At 36.5% G+C, this 20548-nt stretch overlaps 1 protein-coding gene across 1 annotated transcript; it reads left to right on the forward strand.

Moving 5' to 3' along the window:
* The first annotated feature begins 2575 nt into the window (after positions 1-2575).
* LOC139132647 (speract receptor-like) lies at positions 2576-18287 on the forward strand. The gene is made up of 21 exons (XM_070698915.1): positions 2576-2590; positions 3051-3360; positions 3835-3978; positions 4620-4783; positions 5339-5474; positions 5892-6088; positions 8238-8337; positions 8675-8756; positions 9648-9759; positions 10384-10455; positions 10717-10794; positions 11449-11553; positions 12012-12249; positions 14073-14225; positions 14423-14603; positions 15241-15381; positions 15691-15814; positions 16067-16310; positions 16867-16965; positions 17334-17425; positions 17969-18287. The coding sequence occupies exons 1-21, from the start codon at positions 2576-2578 to the stop codon at positions 18035-18037; spliced, it is 2856 nt and encodes a 951-aa protein (XP_070555016.1). The 3' UTR covers positions 18038-18287.
* Positions 18288-20548: the final 2261 nt, after the last annotated feature.

The following is a 20548-nucleotide window of genomic DNA, read 5'->3' on the forward strand; positions in this document are numbered from 1 at the left end:
GATTTAAACAACAAAAGTACAACAACCAAAGCATACTTGTGTTGTTATCATTTTTTATTATCACACTTTATTTAGAGAGTGTAATCTGATTACAATACAGTAATTGTAATTCCATCATGATGCCAGATAGTCAAGTACCACGAAACGATCGGAAACTTACAAAATTTGATGTTTTCATGGTCATTCCGTTGCAAACGCAATATTCACTGTGAAGCCTACCGTTAACACCCCCTTCAAATCATATGCTTTACATATGTCCCGAAAGTAAATTTAAATTAAAAATGCGTCAATTATATGACCTAGTGTCAAAAATGAGCGTATACTTAACAGAAGAGATCTAATTACGGTCCGACAATCTTGTCTTCCCAAAACTACATTGACATTGACTCCAGACCTTTCGGGAATTTGGATCTCACTATAACTTTCACAAGTCTTTTTGTCATACCAGCGTCTTTCATTATTCTATTCCCTCTTTACCGAAGTTAACAAATTCGTTCAGCCTTTCGGCTTACATTCCACAATCTCTTGATATTTTTCACTGACTGGTCAATTTCTTCCAAACCATTCTTCAACGATACATATTAGACCAGGCATTCAAAATATCAGACCAGGCATTCAAAATATCAGACCAGGTATTCAAAATATCAGACCAGGCATTCAAAATCACCAGTCATAGTTCAAGGGAGTCCAGGGGGTCAAAATCCGCTAACACAAAGTAAATTTCAACCATTATTACAATGACCTCAGTCAGCATAGCACCACGATAAAAACCTCGGACGACGACGATTGTACGCAATACGGCCCTTCCACGGGACCATGCACTGTAAAAGTATGAATAATTCTAGTGTAAAATAAATATGTTCTGAAAAATGATTCACAACATCGTAACAGAATACGGCTGGATTAGACACATACCTTAAAATCTTAGAGGGCCGACATTCCGAAGTTAGAGGCTTAGTTACAACTGACATGACTAAACACCTTTCGAAGTTGTTGTCGTTACTACGAGAATGTGCTTGATAACAGGTTCGTTGGCTACCCTTGTATGATGCATGAAGTGCAAACTCCAAAATTTGATTTGCATAATCAATATCAGCTTGATGAGTCAGGCAGTCAGCTGTAGTGCGAAGAGGAAGGCGCATCATGATTGTTTGCGATGGTTCTGTCCTGTACGTCGTCACCTGAGATTTCGCTGGACATCGTGTGACATTCATTAAGTGCAATCATCACTACAAATGCAAGATCCATTTGATAAAAACATCGACCATAATTGTAAAAACATTGGAACCATAAATGTAATAAAAACATCAACCATAATTGTAAAAACATAACAACCACAAATGTGATAACAAAAGCAACAGTAATATATTACTAACGGTAAATTTAATAAAATCTGTATCGTCATTTACTACGAAGAATTGTCGCTTACAATATATCTAAGGTATAATTGTGTAGATAGTTTCCGTTTTTGTCAGTTTGTTTGTATAATACAAACACTCTGCATATATAATAAAACACCTTCCACTTCCTTGTACTTGTGACGTCGATTGGCAAACAAACTTTACTGTCACAGGAGATGTATATTTCTCTTCTGAAGAGTTTTCCTCCATTTTTTAATCAACAAGGTTTGTTCTGACCATTGAAATGTTTTCTTAAGAATGCAAGGGAAATAAATTAAATTTGTTCTCATTTTAATAGTCTAATAATGGAATGAAGGCAACTTCATGCACCAGTCTTTTTTGTTAGCGGCACGATATATTGGATCTGTATGGCTGCGTGGTGGTGAGGTACAGGACGAAAAACCGCTGCATTGCACTGTGTGTTGACCTAGGCTTTTATGACCTAGGTCACCTGTAACGGGCGGTTCATTTGTGATTCGTCTTATGGTGCGTTTGAAAACCTCAGTATGATCTCTTCATCAGCCTCTTTTCAATGTTTGAGGTTTGCTGTTTGTCATAGGTCCTTGTTGGCGGCTTCATAAATGTTGTGATTTTTTATAATCCGTTTTTGCTCTGTTACGGTGGTTCAAAGTTGTGATTATTGTTGTGTCCTAGATTTAAAGGCTCATTAAATCTTTATGTAATTCATACGTACGGTGGCAATACAGACTGAATTGCTGTCATACAGAATGCTGCAAAAACAAAACCAAGTGGCAGGAAAGTATACAATAACGTACTTTAGTTGTAGTTTAATGTTTATTATTTACTCAGGACATTACAAACAAAGGATCAAATTCGGATACAAGTTCCTTACATTTGTAGTTGATTTGTATTACATTTACGGTTGCGTGCTATTACATTTATTGTTCACTGTTATTAGTGCGTTTTCTGACAATTATGGTTTGTATTACATTTATGGAGGTTTCACATAGATACTTACGACCGCTTGTGTATTGTCAGTCTTTACCATTGTTACAATACCACCTACTCAGGATAAAAAGGTTATGTGGTATATGAACACCTACTTTTTGCCGTTGTATTATTAGTATTATACCATACCAGTATATTGATGGTGCAAATACAGAGATCTGATTGGTCGAGACGCGAAAAGAACTGTGGTATATTGGCGATATACCATGGCTGGCACACGAGTGAGCTCTCAGCTTGAGTTAAATCCGTTTTTGACGATCCACACCAGAATTTCGATATACTGTTCTGATATAATAGCAATAAATCACACCCAGCGACTCGCTATCGCTCGTGCATATATTTTGTGAACTGGTCAAAATCTCGTGGTATATACCGTCGCCGGGTGTGCTTTATTAGTTAAATATGAAATTGTAGTGGTGATTTCTATATACATAACTGTCACCGTATTTGCTGTGTACGACGATATATCACGGCATCCAACAGTGTTTTTCGGACACTCGATGAGGTGTGTGAGCGACATGATTACATGTCGGTAATAAAACAATAACAGCCGGTGATATTTCGCATACATTACAACCAAGTAAATCCCACATCTTGGTCAGTATGAAAACAATGCTATTATACATATAATTATTCAACCCTGTTTCTTCAGTAAAATATGTTTCTTTATTTGCCTTATAGTTTTGTGACGACGAAGTGTCCGATAAATCTGTTTACAAGACCTTTGCAAGAACCAAACCGGCAAATTCTGAAGTTGCTTATGCAGTTGTTGAAGTCTTTAAACAATTTGGATGGACACGCTGCAGCATTGTCAGTTCTGACGACCCAAACTTCGTCGGCATCACCAATCTTGTCTTAAGATTATTCCAAGAAAGCGTCATTGAAGTGACAAATCACCACATCTTCCCAGGAGGCTATATTCCTCACTACTTTATCTACAAGTATGAAGAGTGGTACCATGTCATCGAGAACTTGCGGAAAAATACGCGAAGTAAGTGAAATGAAATGCTTAATATGTATGTTGCCATTTCAATAAACTGTTTATTTTAATCACCAGGTATTGTGATAATCGATAAGTGTTCTGTGGCTGATGATTTAGCCTAATGGCCGAACCTCTTCATTATTTTCGGTGAATTACTTGTGAGTGGTTTTTTAAATAAAAAGATAAAAACTGGACAAATTTGGTACCCACTTATAAGCTTGCCTGCTACTTTTACAAACTAGTTTAATCAACGGCTTGTTTTCTATGTTCAAAATCGTCAGCGTAGAAAACGCCGAGCACTATTGTCACTACCAACAAGACAAACAGACGATTTGTTATTGTCAGGCATTGCACACAGTAAACCACGATGAAAATTTAAGAGTAAGATAACATTATCACCGGAAAAGCCCCCAAACTAAGCTGTACAAATAGAATCCATAATGTTTGTCCAATCGCATATTTTTCAACTTCTTCCCTCTGCAGTCTATCTTTTTATCGGAAAGATAATTCACCATCGTGATTTTATTCTGCACATGTATCGTGCCGGAGTCTATGACAATCAGGATAGCATTGTTGTCGCCACTTCCGTTGAACACATGTATCAAGGTTTACAAGGATACTCAATCGGTAATTAATGTTTAATTTATTATTATGTATCAGTGCATAGGGCAAAATCAAGCTTTGCTGGAAATAGCATTATTGACACTACATAAATCAAGCTAAAGGGGTTTATTTGGGTTTAATTGTTATACAGTTCATGGTAATCTTAATACCGATTTCCTTCAAGGAACATACACACAATATTTCAAGGAACATACACACAATATATATATATATATATATATATATATATATATATATATATATATATATATATATATATATATATTATATATATATATATATATATATAATAACACAACAAGTACAAAGTAATTATTATAATTAGTATTATTAGTATTATTACTTTGTACTTGAAGTAATTTGTGTTATAATTATAACGCTCTGCTTTAGCATCGAGTACTGTAATTTCCCACTAGGACATCTGTATACTTCGATAATATATATATATATATATATATATATATATATATATATATATATATATATATATATATATATATATATATATATTCTTAAATTTCATTTTATTTCAGCAATATTATGAAACAGAGTACAGAAAATGAATTTAAACGGTGACAGTCTCATTCGATCACTAAATTTAGAATTCTTCTCGATCTCCACGCTGATTTTCTGTTATCTGTCAGGCTGGTATGACACGGAAGACGATGAATTGGCTAGAGAAGCACTCAGGTACTCCTTATTGGTTGAGTTTCGACAACCACTGGCAGATTTTGATGTATACAACGCTTTTGCTGAAGAGTATGCACGCAGGACCGAGTACATCTTCGGAGGAGACGGCTTTGGTGACGTAAGCACAAATGACGTTACAGTGACTTATGTAGCGTGTTATACATGTTACAGTGAATTTGCACCATTTTAAATTTTGAAAAAGATGTTTTGCCAATATCAGATTAACCATTCTGATGTTTAACTTACTGTTCTGTCAGTAACGTATGTTATTACGTCATAATACGGGTCGAGCAGTTATCATTTATACCTTCAACGTCCCTCCTGTTTGCCACTATTATTTCCTGCGTGCCTATAAAACACTTGAAATTGTTGATTTTCCTATGAAATTAACTTGTATAAAAACTAGATTCCATTAAAAAGCATTGAAGACTCATAAAAATCCATAATTCTGATGTTAAGATATACACATACCTTAATTTGTGACCAGTGTTTCACGTAGAACGTCATAGGTGACCTTCGTTGTACGAGTTGTAAACGAGTGGAAATGTCAGGAGGATGAGGCAAAGCAAGTGAGAATCAATGGTTGTTGAAAGAAATGCTAGGATATTTATTTGTCATTCTTGTTCATTGATTCATTATTGACAAATCGATTTCGTCTTCTTTCTCCAATTAGATGGATAACAAAGCTTATTTTCTGTACGATGCCGCTATGCAACTCTGTAGAGCCATGAATTTGACTCTCTTGAATGGCGGGAATATCAGAGATGCGTCAACGGTAATGTCGTATATACTCAACAGCACATATCAAAGTGAGTCGTGTTTCACAATTATGAGAATAGTGTGTTGATGTGAGTTGTGAAAGAAATAATCCTGAACATGCTGTGAAGTACTGATTCATACCGAACGCTTTTTATAGTTTCAGAAAGCATTTCTGATATCTGTACAAATGGCAGCATGTCTGACTTGTACTCTCATTTTTTTAACTTTAAGCATCGTCCTCCGTCGGTTAATCCATAGACCCTGGAGCGTCTCGATCCAGGGTCTGCGGTTAATCTTATAATCAAATATGTAATGATGAGTATTAACCTAAAGTGTCTCCGAGATCGAGAGGGCGGTATAAACAAATCCATAGCACTGAATTTGGTTTAGTGTTAAAAACTTGCCAGTTCTCACGGCTTGCTTCTGGTGCATAACGGCGATGTTGTAACAAAAATGTTCGATTACAGGCGAATTTGGTCGTGAAGCATATATTAATGAAAATGGAGATGCAATCGGCGTTTATGATTTGAAATCGTGGCGATTGTATGACATGGTAACTCACTTCCACTTTGGTAAATATTTTGAAGAGGAACTGACAATAGGTGTTGACTATGGCATGGTACCTATTGCAGCGATAGCGAGGGACTCTATGACACAATATTGGGTAAGTGTAGCATGTTTTTTGGCAAATTAGGCTACTGAAGATGATCACTATTGATATGAATTATTGTCTCTTTTCCCAAGTGGAGCTCGAGAATAGAATTGAAAATCTATTTATTTAGCGAACAGAAACATTCCCTTGGGGCAATCTCCATGGCTACAAGCTACGTGACAGGAATGCTGGTCCATGGAAGCTCGTTGCTTTCGATTATACACTGCGATCATAATAATGATGAATGAGAACGACGGCCGAGCTAACAGTAAAAGCACTGCGAAAGGGATGTACAAGACAGGACGTCTCAGGCACAGTCCCTTGACAGAACTGAAAAACAAAACAAAACAAAACAAAACAAAATCCGAAAAGGGAACATTTCATTTTCTCCTTGTTTTTTCAGTTGTCGACGTAAAGCTGTGACCGAAACGTCCCATGATTTTACCTCTCTTTCAAACTATTTTATTCACCGCTGACTCGGCTTTAACATTGTTACCTCGCACTTGTGCTGTTCTTAATCTTTTCTTGTGAGGGTTTTGTATTTTTAATCGAATGCGATGCATTGTCTTGTCAGGCGGCGTTATCACGAAGGAAATTTGTTTCTCAGAAAACGTTTAGTGTGGTACGAAGTTCAAACTTTCAGTATAGTACAGAGTTCAGTGTGTAACAGTTTAAGTGAACCTACTCTGTGAATTTTACGTAACTAGACTTCATGAAATCTAACAGTTATGTGTTAATTGGGTACTGTGACAAACAACACAAAGTTGATGGTAATTTAGCATATAAGTGTCATCTAATTCACGCATACTCTTAATTGTCGGAACTATCACAAAGTAGTTGAGCAGATGTTTGCTTAGGATGATGTCAGCATAAACGGATGTTTGTATGAACAAGTTGAAAGTTTAAGGGTAGACGTTTCTAATAATATATGTTGTTTTCGCCAGTGTCTAATTAATTTACGAGAGTTCTCCGGAAGAGTAACTTATGAAACAGTTTCATTGATTAAGATTTGTAATTCATTACCCGCTCATTGTTTTTAGAGTTGTTTGTTCAATTAAGTTTTACCTTGAATTATTGTAATGGGTTGAATCGCATTTCCATGTATAATTAAGTTAAGGAGTTATATAGTTAGGTGTTAAGTTGATAGAGTAGCCTTTTATCACCAGCGGCTCTTCTGTAAGCATCTTTACTGAAGAAATAAAGATTGCCATTTGTCATCCACAAGCCACTACTCTGGTCGATCTCTGGTATCCTACTCGTAAGACGATTGAAATCAGCGCTATAACAGCGTTATCAAATCTAACTTTCTTGAAGTGATCTCTTTTATTGCCGGTATTCACAATAGGAAAACTTGTGAGACTAGAGCGAGAAAATGACGCTTTCTCGCAATTGCTGAGAATCTCTTGTTATTCTCACCGCTGTCGGTGAGAATTTTTCAATTCTCACCGGTGAGCTGCGAGAAATGCACTCCTTGGTGAGAATAAAGTATGATAACAGATTCTCACCGTCGAGACTGTAAATTCTCACCAAGCACGGTGAGAATGTATCATACTCATCATTCACTAGTGAGAATCAACCCGACTGGCACTGGTGAGAATCAGCCAGATTCGCCGTTCATCGGTGAGAATCAACCAGACTCACCATTCACTGGTGAGAATCAGCCAGACTCGCTGTTCACTGTTCACCAGTGAACAGCGAGTCTGGTTGATTCCCACCTATGAACGGCAAGTCTGCTTGATAATTCTCACGAGTAAATGATGAGTCTGGTTGATTCTCACTGATGAACGGCGAGCCTGGTTAATTCTCACCAGTGAACAGTGAGTCGGTGATTCTCACAAGTAAATGATGAGAATGATAAGCTTACATTCTCATCGTGAAAATTACAATTCTCACCGTGCTTGGTGAGAATTTCCAGTCTCACCGGTGAGAATCTGTTATCATACTTTATTCTCACCTAGAGTGCATTTCTCGCAGCTCACCGGTGAGAATTAAAAAATTCTCACTGACAGCGGTGAGAATAACAAGAGATTCTCACCAATTGCGAGAAAGCGTCACTTTCTCGCTCCAGTCTCGCAATTTTTTCCTATAGTGATTGTTACACTTTGCTTGATATGCACAGTAGTTTTGGACATTGGCTGACTTGTCAGTTTACTTCATGCAGGTTTATGACGACACTTTGTATGGTGGAACGATTGACTGGCCTGGTGGTCAAGTCCCATTAGATATGCCTCCATGTGGATTCTTTAATGAGCTTTGCCCAAGTGAGTAGTCGGTGGCAAAATACCTCCAAGTCTTCGTTTTCAGAACTGCATTAATTGTACGTGTAGTTTAAGACATTCGATTCAAGCATGGACAATCTATTGACCTACCACTTACTGTGACTAAATCGCAACAGTTACCGATAAAATAGTATGTCCGATACAATTTCTATCAATGAATAAAAATACCTCACAAGTTTGTGATACTATTTATTTTATTCAATGTGAGTTCAATGTCTCTGACTAGATGACCTATGCCCATAGAAACTCACAGAACATTCTTAACGAGAAAAAATAATGTGCAAATTTAATCTTTCTTTCTTCTTCTTCTTTGACGCAGCAACCGACCTAACTCTTCCTATTGTTCTGCCGCTGTGTGGGGTGTTACTCTGCACTGGATTGGCAATATTCTATGTCTACAGGTAAGCAAACTTAGACAGTAGTTTGGAATATTCTATGTCAACAGGTAAGCAAACTTAGTAGTTTGGCAATATTCTATGTCTACAGGTAAGCAAACTTAGTAGTTTGGCAATATTCTATGTCTACAGGTAAGCAAACTTAGACAGTAGTTTGGAATATTCTATGTCAACAGGTAAGCAAACTTAGTAGTTTGGCAATATTCTATGTCTACAGGTAAGCAAACTTAGTAGTTTGGCAATATTCTATGTCTACAGGTAAGCAAACTTAGTAGTTTGGCAATATTCTATGTCTACAGGTAAGCAAACTTAGTAGTTTGGCAATATTCTATGTCTACAGCAAGCAAACTAAGACAGTAGTTTGGCAATATTCTATGTCTGCAGGTAAGCAAACTTAGACAGTAGTTTGGCAATATTCTATTACATGTACTCCTGGTAAGCAAACATAGACAATCGATCATCAACAAACATCATTACCTTGTGACACGCGTTCGAGTTCTGATCCTTTCCGTTCCCATGACAGACGCCAGAATATTTCAACGGGCAGCTTTTTCATTCACGTCTATTTTAGTCTTCTCGTCATATTGTCTGGGTGAAGTGAAGTATTGATAGTACTTGATTTGACTAACACCCACTCATTCTCAGCCGTTCCTCCTTTTTATATACTGTTTTCCTAAAGCCTTGTTTTGATACTCGCGAAGACCCTTGATGGAGAATGATTAAACTCAGGTGTCAAGATAATGAGAAACTCATGCAAAATATGCAGTGTTGTAACAACAGCAACAGCTCAAAGGATACATTTGTTGAATTTACTCAATATTTCGACTATTTTCCTACCAATTCATTCAGTGAGTTTTTGAGATGAATCATTGTGTGAGTTCATTGTTTCATCAATAGAAAACGGAAATACGAAGCCGAACTTGACAGTGTTGTCTGGAAGATACATTGGGATGATTTGAATATCAGAGGCGACCACAGGAAATCACAAGCTTTGTCTATGAAGAGTATGGTATGTTCTCTGCTGAGTTTTGTGGTGCTATCAATATTAACTACTACCGGTATAGTGTTTATGCCTAAGCGCGCGTGCATGCGTGTGTGTATGTCTGCCTGTGTGTATTTGTGTGTTACCTGGCAGTTCCGATCAATTGAATTCAGACATTAACACTTCTTTAGATGTGTTTAAGTTGCATACGCACGACCTGATTCAAAAACAGTACTAGTGGGTAGAGTTACATAGAAGTCTTCTCCCAAAAAGATCTCTTATTTGTTGTCGTTGCCTGGTGCATTAGGAATACCACGACACTTAACAACATGACATTAAAATATTTGATTCTCTCCACCATTGTTCGTAAGGGCTGTTCGAGGTGAACTGTTTAATATTTGAAATTTAACACATAAGTTAAACAGTAGAGGTACCAAGAAGTCGTCGCTTTCAAACTCCCATGCAAACTATTTCTGCGTTGGATACATTTTTTTATTTTTGGGGGACACACCCATCCATTATTCAAGTTTAGCATATTCAGAACTCCTTCCTATTTACAACACGACAACACAAACTAGCAGTTTTTTCCACGAAAATTTCAATGAAGATACACAAACATATAATAACTGCCTAACATTTCCCTCACAACAGATAATGAGTACAGTGTCACTGATACACAATCAAGAAGAACAACAAATCTTCACGAAGGTGGCATCGTACAAGGTAACTTAGACAGATACATCCTGAATACTGCCTGGCAACAACTAATATATGTCTTGTCAACCAATAGTGAAAGGAATATCGTATACCTAGTATTTCATCCGTTTAATTAAACGCTATTTCGGCGTAGTACGGAATTATTTCGGCCACACTCAGCTGACTAGACAGAAGCTTTTCCATTGATTAGAAGCTGATGCATATTGAGTTAAGTTAGACTGATAGTTACATACATGTCGGGTTTACTGGAGCCATTTTCACTTGCAGGGCAATATCTGTGCCATCAAAGCAGTCAACAAACATCACATTGATCTGAACAGAACTGCCCGGACGGAACTCAAAGAGGTAGATAAGACTCAACGCCTTGCCTATTCTTTTTATCACTCTGTGGTATATCATTTTGATGGTGGCTTATTCAGTACAAGCTCATTCCAAAGTTCTCTAAAGGATTTTGTCACACTCACTTGTGTCCTTGACAAACCATTCTCAGTTTTTACCCTGAATTCTTTGCCTACATGCTATAACGATTCTTAGACCCGTTCAACGAGAACTGATTTAAAGCTTATATCAAAGCTGCACGCCATAATCTCCAGTTATTCTAAAGAGAGGGCTTCACCGATTTTTCCGGATTTTCCATGCAAGTTATCAAATATTCAATCAAATAAAACGTTTCTAGCCAATGAGATACAAACAGGAGTACATACATTTTGAACAAAGTTTTGGGAAGCCTTTCGCCGTCGCTGTAGCTGAAGTAAAGTCATTTACAATACAATTTAAAGTAGCATGGTATCAATGTGCGTGTAGCGGTACGCTTTACTCCGAACTTTATATACAATTACTCCATCCAATGAGCTTAGTATTTGAGATCACATCCAACTTGACGTCTACAAAGTCTCTGCCTTTTCGCGGTCATTAGTTCAGATAAAAAACGGAGTCTCCGTTTATGTCTGTGAACTTATTTGTTTTACCTTGCATAATGGGCGATATTGTATTCTTCAGATGAGGGATATGCACCATGACAACGTGAACAAATTTATCGGAGCTTGTGTAGATCGCCACCATATTTGCATTTTGATGGAGTACTGTCCAAAAGGCAGCTTACAGGTAAAATTATTATTATTGAAAATCACATCTACAACAAGAAGAGTAAATATTATTAAACCAAAAAATAAAAAATAAAAATAAAAGCTGGAGACGCAGAGACTCAAAGATATGGAAGTCTCGTTTACTATTTTACAGTGCTAGATTGGCAGGTACATGGCGGCTGAGCGCTATTTGAATACAAATTTACATATACAGCTAAGTGTACTTATGAAAATTGACACAAAGTAGACAGCAGAGGACAACATAAAGATGAAATGCGACTGAAAGCTACAAAAAGTCGTATAAATATTCAGGGTAATTTCATTTTCTGATTTGAGAAACTTTTACCCTCTCTAGCCATGTTTTACTAACTTGGATCCTACCTGGAGATATTGCTCATTTAAATTGCTGGTGGTTAATCGTATTAAGTTTTTGTCTCATTACGATAATGTTATTATTTTGTTTACTTTGTGTTTCAGGATATCCTAGAAAATGATGATATGAAGTTGGATCACATGTTTCTAGCTTCTTTGATCGCTGATTTGATGAAAGGAATGATTTATATCCACGCTGGTCCAATCAAATCTCACGGAAATCTCAAATCATCTAACTGCGTGGTTGATCACCGATGGGTCTTGCAAATTACTGACTATGGACTTCATGAATTCAAGAAAGGACAACTTCTAGTAGACGACTCTGAATACTCACAATATAGCAGTAAGTTACAACGATACCACATATTCTGTTTCTCGTTCTGGGAAAATGGTTCAATCTCTCCTTTCATTATTTTGCCTGTAAAGAAGTGAACTTTCTTCTTCTCCAAAATGTGTTGAAATACCATGCATTAGCCTTGTGCATTGTATATAATATTCAATTTAATTGTTCATGTATGAATCCTGGTCCGGCCTTGAATTATTTTGTCAACAATAAAAATTGGCATAAAATTCTGTGAAGACAAGATGATCTCCAAGCATATCCGGTGTTCAGAGTAAAACAATGAGTGATATTTTAGAAAGAGACATAAAATAATGGAAACTACATAAAACATTACACATGATGGGGTTGCTGTCAACCGTCAATGTTTGGTGGAACTGACAACCGTCAATGTCTGATGGAACTGACAACCGTCAATGTCTGATGGAACTGATAATCGTCAATGTCTGCTACAACTGACAACCGTCAATGTCTGATGGAACTGAACTGTCAACCGCCAATGCCTACATCTAATTAATCATCGCACCGGTGTCTCTCATTGAACTAACATTTTATCTCATTTTATTTGCATATCTGATACAGTTGTCAACAATACAAAAAACATTCAAATTCGGCTATGATAGTATTGATTCCCCAAAGCAACAATATTTTTATCTGTATTCAGAGTGGCAGACATGATAACTATTTAACGCCATTGAATCATGATAACTTGTCCCGTGATGCACCAGGGCTTCGCTACCTCCCACAGAAAACAGCCACATGGAAAAACATTCAATTTTAATCAGCCTACTAAGAAGTCTCTGAATTATCCTGAATTTGCTTATGTTGGTACTCTGTATTTTGCTTATGTGCGTACTCTGTATTTTGAGCAATTCTGTAAAGAAGATGGTCGAATTAAATTTGGAACACATTTACAAACAACGGAAGACTGCAATGGTCAATACCCGGATGGTTCCCGGATGGAGAGTTTTGGATGAGCTGCACCATACCTACGACAGAGAATGATAAAGTTTATCCTGATACTAAAGAGGAAGAAATTAAACTGTATTTTGGAAGAAACGATGTTACCTTTGGCCTGTGAACAACTAAGATATTTACTTAAAAAATGATTGACTATTATTGTTTATTCAATCAAAAGCGGAATTTTACTTCACTCATCCATTTGACAGGCACATAGATTCATGGGAAATATTGTATCTGTTGTCATTCCAAACTCCAATGGACACAAAGCTGAGGGATTTCCAATTTAAAATCCCCCACAACATATTGAGTAAAAATGTTAAACTTTCCAAATGAAACTACAAAAGAGAGAGTCCTTTCTGTGCATTTTGTAAGATTAAGGAATATAAAGACTGATTCATTAACTTCATGGCTGTGTCAACATTAAGTCATTTAGGGAAGGCCTCTTTATGTCGTTGAATAGATCTAAGCTTGGACTGTAAAACAGACCAGAAGTTTGGCAATATGTCCTTTGAGGCCAAAGTTTGTCATGTCTTGGTAACTTTCCTTTCATCTTAAGCTAAAAATACATTTACATTTGTTGCTGTCGAAAAGACATAGTAGATTTTATAGCACATAAAAGCTTTGTGCAGTTAATAGAAAATATTACGTGTAACTTCGATATTCGAGAGCTAAGATCTGACATTGAACAAAATAAGTCACATTAATATTTCGATGGGTAACAAGTTTCGTAATTTCACTAGCGGATAGCCAACTTCCAGATATTCTAAATTTGTAATGTCACCTCTTCCCGGAAACTCCAATAAAATGTTGAATACAAAGATCTTCCCATGATGCATTTATAATATATCTTTTTATTCGACCAGGACTACTTTGGACTGCCCCAGAACATCTACGTCAAGGTAAACACATGCCACAGGACGGTTCACAGAAGGGTGATGTGTATTCTTTCTCAATAATACTTCAGGAAATCTACGCACGCGCTCAGCCTTATCATTTGAACGAGGAGGACCCACACGGTAATGATTTTGTTTCATTCATGAACGTATACCTGATATTACTAGATAAGATGGCATTTGGAACTGCTACAGAACAAATATCAATTGATTTCTGTCTTTGTCTGCCTTTAAATACGTCACGAGAATATCGCGTTTTTTACAGTGTCCGTCTGAAGTACTGTTTGTCTTAGTTTTATTATCTTCGATGTTGTGTACAGATATCATCAAGAAGGTAAAAGCTGGTTCAGATCCACCCTATCGTCCGGATGTCAGTGACGTCAATGAAGTTGCTCCTGAATGCGTTCTATCGACGATGAGACAATGCTGGGACGAGGATCCAAATGAGCGGCCAGATTTTCTCCATGTGAGAGAACTCTTGAAACCTTTACAGGAAGGATTGTAAGTCTTCTACTTTTATTTTCCATCTGTATATTCTCATAGTACATTTGATTGTCAGCGATAGGAATCCCTTGACAGGTATGACTCCTTGGCTAATGTGACAAGCAGATCTCCACCTGTAACAAAAGAAGTGGCTATGAACACCCTGGTCGCGTTAGTTCAAAGATTGCAACGAGTCTGATGTACGTATACAGGTATTGAAAGTCTTTATCCTCGGGTGTACACCCTCAAGGATGTCATATCATAGAAGTGACGGCTAGTAGCTGACGATCAAGAATATTCCAAGAAAATGTTGACTCTCCGGATGATCAACATATTGTTGCATGTAAATGCTGCAGGAGTTTAACCATCATTGACACTGATGAACCATAAAAGTCTGTTTGTGAAATACAGTTTATTGTACTACTCTCAAAAATGGGATTTAAATGTTAAGTATTCAAGGTGTCAACACAGACCGTATGTCACTGTTGACAACTGAATTCTAGTCCGAGCCAGAATCCGTATGTGAACATCAACATTCTATATTGTAAGCGATGCGTTGTGTTTGCAGTTTAACACTTTGAAATTGTTCATATTCTACGGTGAAGAATGAGCAAATCTACTTGCTTAAAGGAATGATTGTCTCCTTAACTTGCAGGAAATCTAATATCCTTGACAATATGATTACATTGATGGAACGGTATACCAATAACTTGGAAGAATTAATTGAAGAACGAACTGATGACGTCAAACGGGAGAAGAAGAAGATTGATTCCCTTTTGAATCGTATGCTGCCACCGTAAGTAAATGCCGACCAACCCAGTGAACCTAGATAAATTATGAACGATGAAATTACCAGTTTATCTTTTTATATTTACTTTATACAGTATCAATAATTTGCAATAAACATTTAAAATATTTCCTAAATTCAATTGATTCATATTTAAGAAATATTTTCCATTAAACTATAAAACCAAATCAAGAGGAAATTGGAAAAATTTCTAATGGAATGATTTACCCTTTATTAATTGTAGTCTCACGTTACTATGCAACAGTTGGTCTGTAAAGTTGTTACCATGGTTATTTTACTACCTTATCGATAATTTAGGTCAATATCTCGCCAACTGATGAAGGGTGTTCAAGTTGAACCCGAAGTTTATGAGACAGCCACCTTATTTTTCTCTGACATCGTTGGTTTTACCAAGCTGTCTGCTGCCAGCACACCAATCCAGGTAAAGTTATCAGAGATATAAATCTAACCCGAATAGACTTGTGTCTCTGTAGTTGACTGAACAGTCATACACCCTGCAATCTAGTACTATTTTGCCAGGGAGGTTTATTAATAAAATTACTCGATGCCGATTGGCCTGCCTTGTTTTTGGATGGACCGTGCCTTGATAGATTACCTTGATAGATTTCTTGTTCATGGTATCCATCTGACTAACTCATTCAGTAACGAATATACTGCACTGTATTGGTTTCAGGTGGTCAACATGCTGAACGATCTGTACACGCTGTTTGATTCGACAGTTGCCAACTACGATGTATACAAAGTCGAAACCATTGGTGATGCTTATGTCTTGGTATCGGGTCTACCTATTAGAAATGGAATCAACCACGCAGGTCAGATCGCCTCGGCTGCTTGGCACCTCCTAGAAGGAGTGCAAACGTTTCAAGTGCCACATCGACCTGATGTAGTACTGCAACTGAGAATTGGAATTCATTCCGGTAATTTCAAATCACACTTTTCTTGGGCAATGAGTTCACTTCCTTTGATACTAGAGGTACATAGAAGGGTCAACATGTACAGGCAGTCGAGTAAAATGAAACGAAAGCCGTGAAACATCAGTTAAGTTAAACGATTATATGCTGATAGGTGTCGTGTACCAAGTGACAAATAGCTTAAAGCGTCAGCATCGACACAAATCTGTGTGTGACCAGAGTCTATCCATTTCATTTATCAGGGCAAATGCGTAAACTAAAAAAATGACAGTTTATAGACACGCAAATGTATACGAGAAACCGCAATGTGGGATATTATCATATTTTTGGTGTTCAACTTGAGAATTCACATGGCGACATTACATGGATATATATCTTATATATATATATATATATATATATTATATATATAATATATATATATATTTATTAATATATATATATATATATATATATATAATATATATATATATATATATATATATATATATATTAATATATATATATATATGGTTAGGATGCTAGTAAAGACGAGACATTTTTTTTTTTGCTGACATCATAGGATATTGTGTAGCAGGAGTGGTTGGTTTGAAAATGCCTCGCTATTGTCTCTTTGGTGACACCGTTAATGCTGCAGCTCGTATGGAATCAAGCGGATTACGTAAGTTTCTACCTCGAAACCAACGCAAAATTTTTGTCGCGAAATCATCTTTGGTGAATGGCAAATAAATGAGTATTTTCACATTATAAAATATGCGAAATTGGAATGACCGCGCATGCGCCAGTCGGAGTTCAGAGGGAGAGGCTAGAGGTATGAAAAGCTACTTCTTAGTTACATTCCTCAATATTAATACGCTATTGTGCACCAAGTTAAGTGTTTCTAATAACAGTCCGTTGAGATAAATGCCACATTCTTCTGTACAAGAGACAACGATAGCTAAGTTGGATTCACTTATACATGCTACACACATCACTTTTTATTTGTGAACATGCATTTTTTTGTTAACGTTCTTTGAACTTTCTCGATAGCCATGGAAGTTCACGTTAGTCCAGAATGTAAAGGCTTGTTGGATCAAATTGGTGGTTACACTTTGGAAGAAAGAGGACTTGTGAATATACCGGTAATCGATAAAAACGCACATTTTGACCAAACATTATTTACTTCATTACTTCATTTATCTTCAGTTTCATTGCACAAATATCTTATACGATACCTTCTGAAATGTGAGGCGTTTATACCGAATGAATCAGACTCAAAGCTAAAAGCTTGACGAGAAATTGGATAGAGAAAATAAGCATGCAGCATTTCATATGGTATTACCAGTCAGTGCCAAACTGAGACGTATTACAGTAATCTTTGTCACAGTAAGAAGTCAGACACTTGGATTCGTGTTAGACTTTGCGATGAAATTGATTAAGAATATTCCAACGTTAGACTCAAGGGTTGACGATTGGTGGACATTACTCATAAAGGGATACTGTTCTGCTCTTCATTCTACCGTATAATAGTCACGTGATTAAAATAATATATGATGGAGAACGATCAGTCTTATCTGTTGCTTCAGGCCGAACACATCGACACTTTCATGATCTTTGTTGATTCACAGAATGTTTATTTATCCTATTAACTGACAGATTATAAATATGACATCTGTTGATTTCAGGGTACTGGTGAAATCGTTACCTACTGGATGAAAGGTCAAGATCTAAGGTACAAAGTGGAAAGAAAATGAAAGTCTCTAACCAAGAAAACTAAACCAGGCTTCATCACTGATGTCAATAATAGGCGTTAACGTGTCTATAACATGTAACATTTGCTGAATTGTATTGTACCTGGTAAATAACAACTCAATAAAACCAATCTGTCGAATCAATAAAATATCGTGTGTGAGAATTTCATTTTAGCATTTTCGATGAATTTACAAAACAGGGAACTTCAAGTCGATTTGAAATGAACAAGATTAACCAAGCATATTTTTTTTACTTCCCTATTATGCTAATTAAAGTTGTATGCGCCTCGAAAGTGAAAGACTTAAACTTTTGCTATAACTTTCATTCTCTTTCATAATCAAGAATAAAAATAGGGGGTCATCGTGCAAATTTTGGTACTACAGAAACAAATTACCCAAGATTTACTGATATTAGAAATTCAAAATGGCCGTCATCCTTGTGTTAACACTATGGAGAAAAATAAAATTTTTCAAATTTCTAAAAACTAAGCCGGTGAAAAGTTTTCTTTTACCAAGAGCTTTAAAATGAACCCCAACAAGTGGTTTATCAGAAGAGAATTGTTTGACAGTCCGAATGTCTGTCCCCGAGGTGCGTTATGTTGCCAACAGGTTTTTTTAAAGCAATATTTCTCATCAAAGATGACAAGGAAACCCCCTCATACCATATATTTTCAAAAGGCAGAGACTCTAAAGTTAAGTGTGGTAGCAGTAGTTTACTCGAAGGTAGAATAGGTGTATATTTGGGGTAAAAATCCCCAATTTTGGTATTATAAAAATTGAGTTAAGTCAAAAACTTGACGCTATTTTCTGAAATGTAATATTTCATAAGAAAGAAGAGTATATGAAGAAAAAAACGACTATTTTATTTTGCATTATCTATTCTCATTCTAAAATGGTAAGGGTTGAAAGACCAATATTCAAAAAATGTGATTCAAATTATGATTAGCAAAGTTAAAATGCCTCTTATTCAAAATGTAAGAACTTTATTGCCGAACAAAATACTAGTAATCGGTTTGTTAAATAGTATTTAAGGAACATAATTTCAGAAAATTTGATCCAGCCGGAGTGGAGTTAATTTATTTGGGAATTTTGAAATTGGGAGAAAAAAGGAGCCATGAAATCAGGTGATTTGCATACATTTGCATAAATTAACACTGCTTTATCACGCAACTAACGACTGCTTGACAAGCTAAAAGTTGAACCCCACCAACATTTTAATCTTGGGTTAACACATTAATTAAAATTGAATGAATTTTGCAAAAAGGTTATCTTTGAGTAAAATAAGCTGTGTTTGATGCAGCGCCTAATTAAATACAACGCAGGTAATGTTATCAATAGCCGATTATTTGTGGTGTCGTGGTAAATTTATTTGACAAGAAGGAGGGGGGTTCATTGCAGCTTATTGATGTTTCGTAAAAGCGTTTACGAAGAAGAACATGTAATCAGTGGATATCTTTTTTAGACATATGGCACAATATATATTATAGCCCAAACATGGGACTATGTGCCCGAGGGTAGGTGACCATTTGCCCGACGTAAGGAGGGCAAATGGTCTCCTGCCCCGAGGGTACATAGTCCCTTGTTTGGGCTATAATGTTTTTATTACATGCCTCTCTTACTCAGTTTGCACCAAAAATATTTACGTTTATTGGTAAATCATAGTCAAATGCTTTATTTTCATTTTAGACGAAAAACGGCTAAAAATAGAACGATTTTCATCATCGAATGGCGCATTGATATATTTAAACTACTGTTATGCGGTTTATCAATATTTTTAAGCGAAATTTTCCAACAACCGGATTTTTCTGTGCAAAACATGAAATTTCAAGACTTTTACATCCAAAAGTTTTCAAGTTGAAAATAGTTCCGGTTCACTTTCAGTCCAGTGATGACTATGCGGCCCGCGACGTCATCGGCGAGTTACCATTGAATCCTATGGAGCGCGCGATGTTCGATATACGAGGCATGGCACAAGACCACTTATTGACCAAGATAGTTCGGTTGAAAATAGTGCCGACCTTTGAGTGTTGATCCCTACATTAGTGCTCGCTCGGTTTAAGTTTTGTAAGGGTGAATCAAATGCAGACAGTTGTAAAAGATGACTATAGCATTCTGTGATAAGATAGGGAGTTATATAATGTCCATTTAAATCGTAGCAATGACGTAGAATTTCTTCAAAAATACCACAGGAGCGCTATTTCCATCACTTACTCAAAATTTCAATGAACTTGTCCGCACGAAAATCAGTCAATATTCGAGCTGACATTGATTTATCACACGTCAAGAGAATTTGTCCGCTGAATGTTTTAAAATGTGAAAATTTAGTTCAACTCCTTATGTGGAGGCTTATTGGGAATTAATTGGAGGTCTTGTGCAATATGACATGTTTCCGCTTTTCGATGTGAGCGATCGAATTATGGCAATGCATTCTGGGATTTGGATACTTCTTCTGCGCGCCTGAAACTGAAGATGGAATATGGTGTTACGTGAATGTACGTTTGTGACAGAGCGAGA

The sequence above is a fragment of the Ptychodera flava genome, chromosome 5 (assembly GCF_041260155.1).
Source record: "Ptychodera flava strain L36383 chromosome 5, AS_Pfla_20210202, whole genome shotgun sequence".
In the NCBI taxonomy this organism is placed as follows: domain Eukaryota; kingdom Metazoa; phylum Hemichordata; class Enteropneusta; family Ptychoderidae; genus Ptychodera; species Ptychodera flava.

Coding starts and splice junctions, on each gene's coding strand:
- LOC139132647 (XM_070698915.1), top strand. Junction 10,456..10,716: donor CGAAGGTGGCATCGTACAAG/GTAACTTAGACA, acceptor TTTCACTTGCAG/GGCAATATCTGTGCCATCAA. Junction 17,426..17,968: donor GAGGACTTGTGAATATACCG/GTAATCGATAAA, acceptor TGTTGATTTCAG/GGTACTGGTGAAATCGTTAC.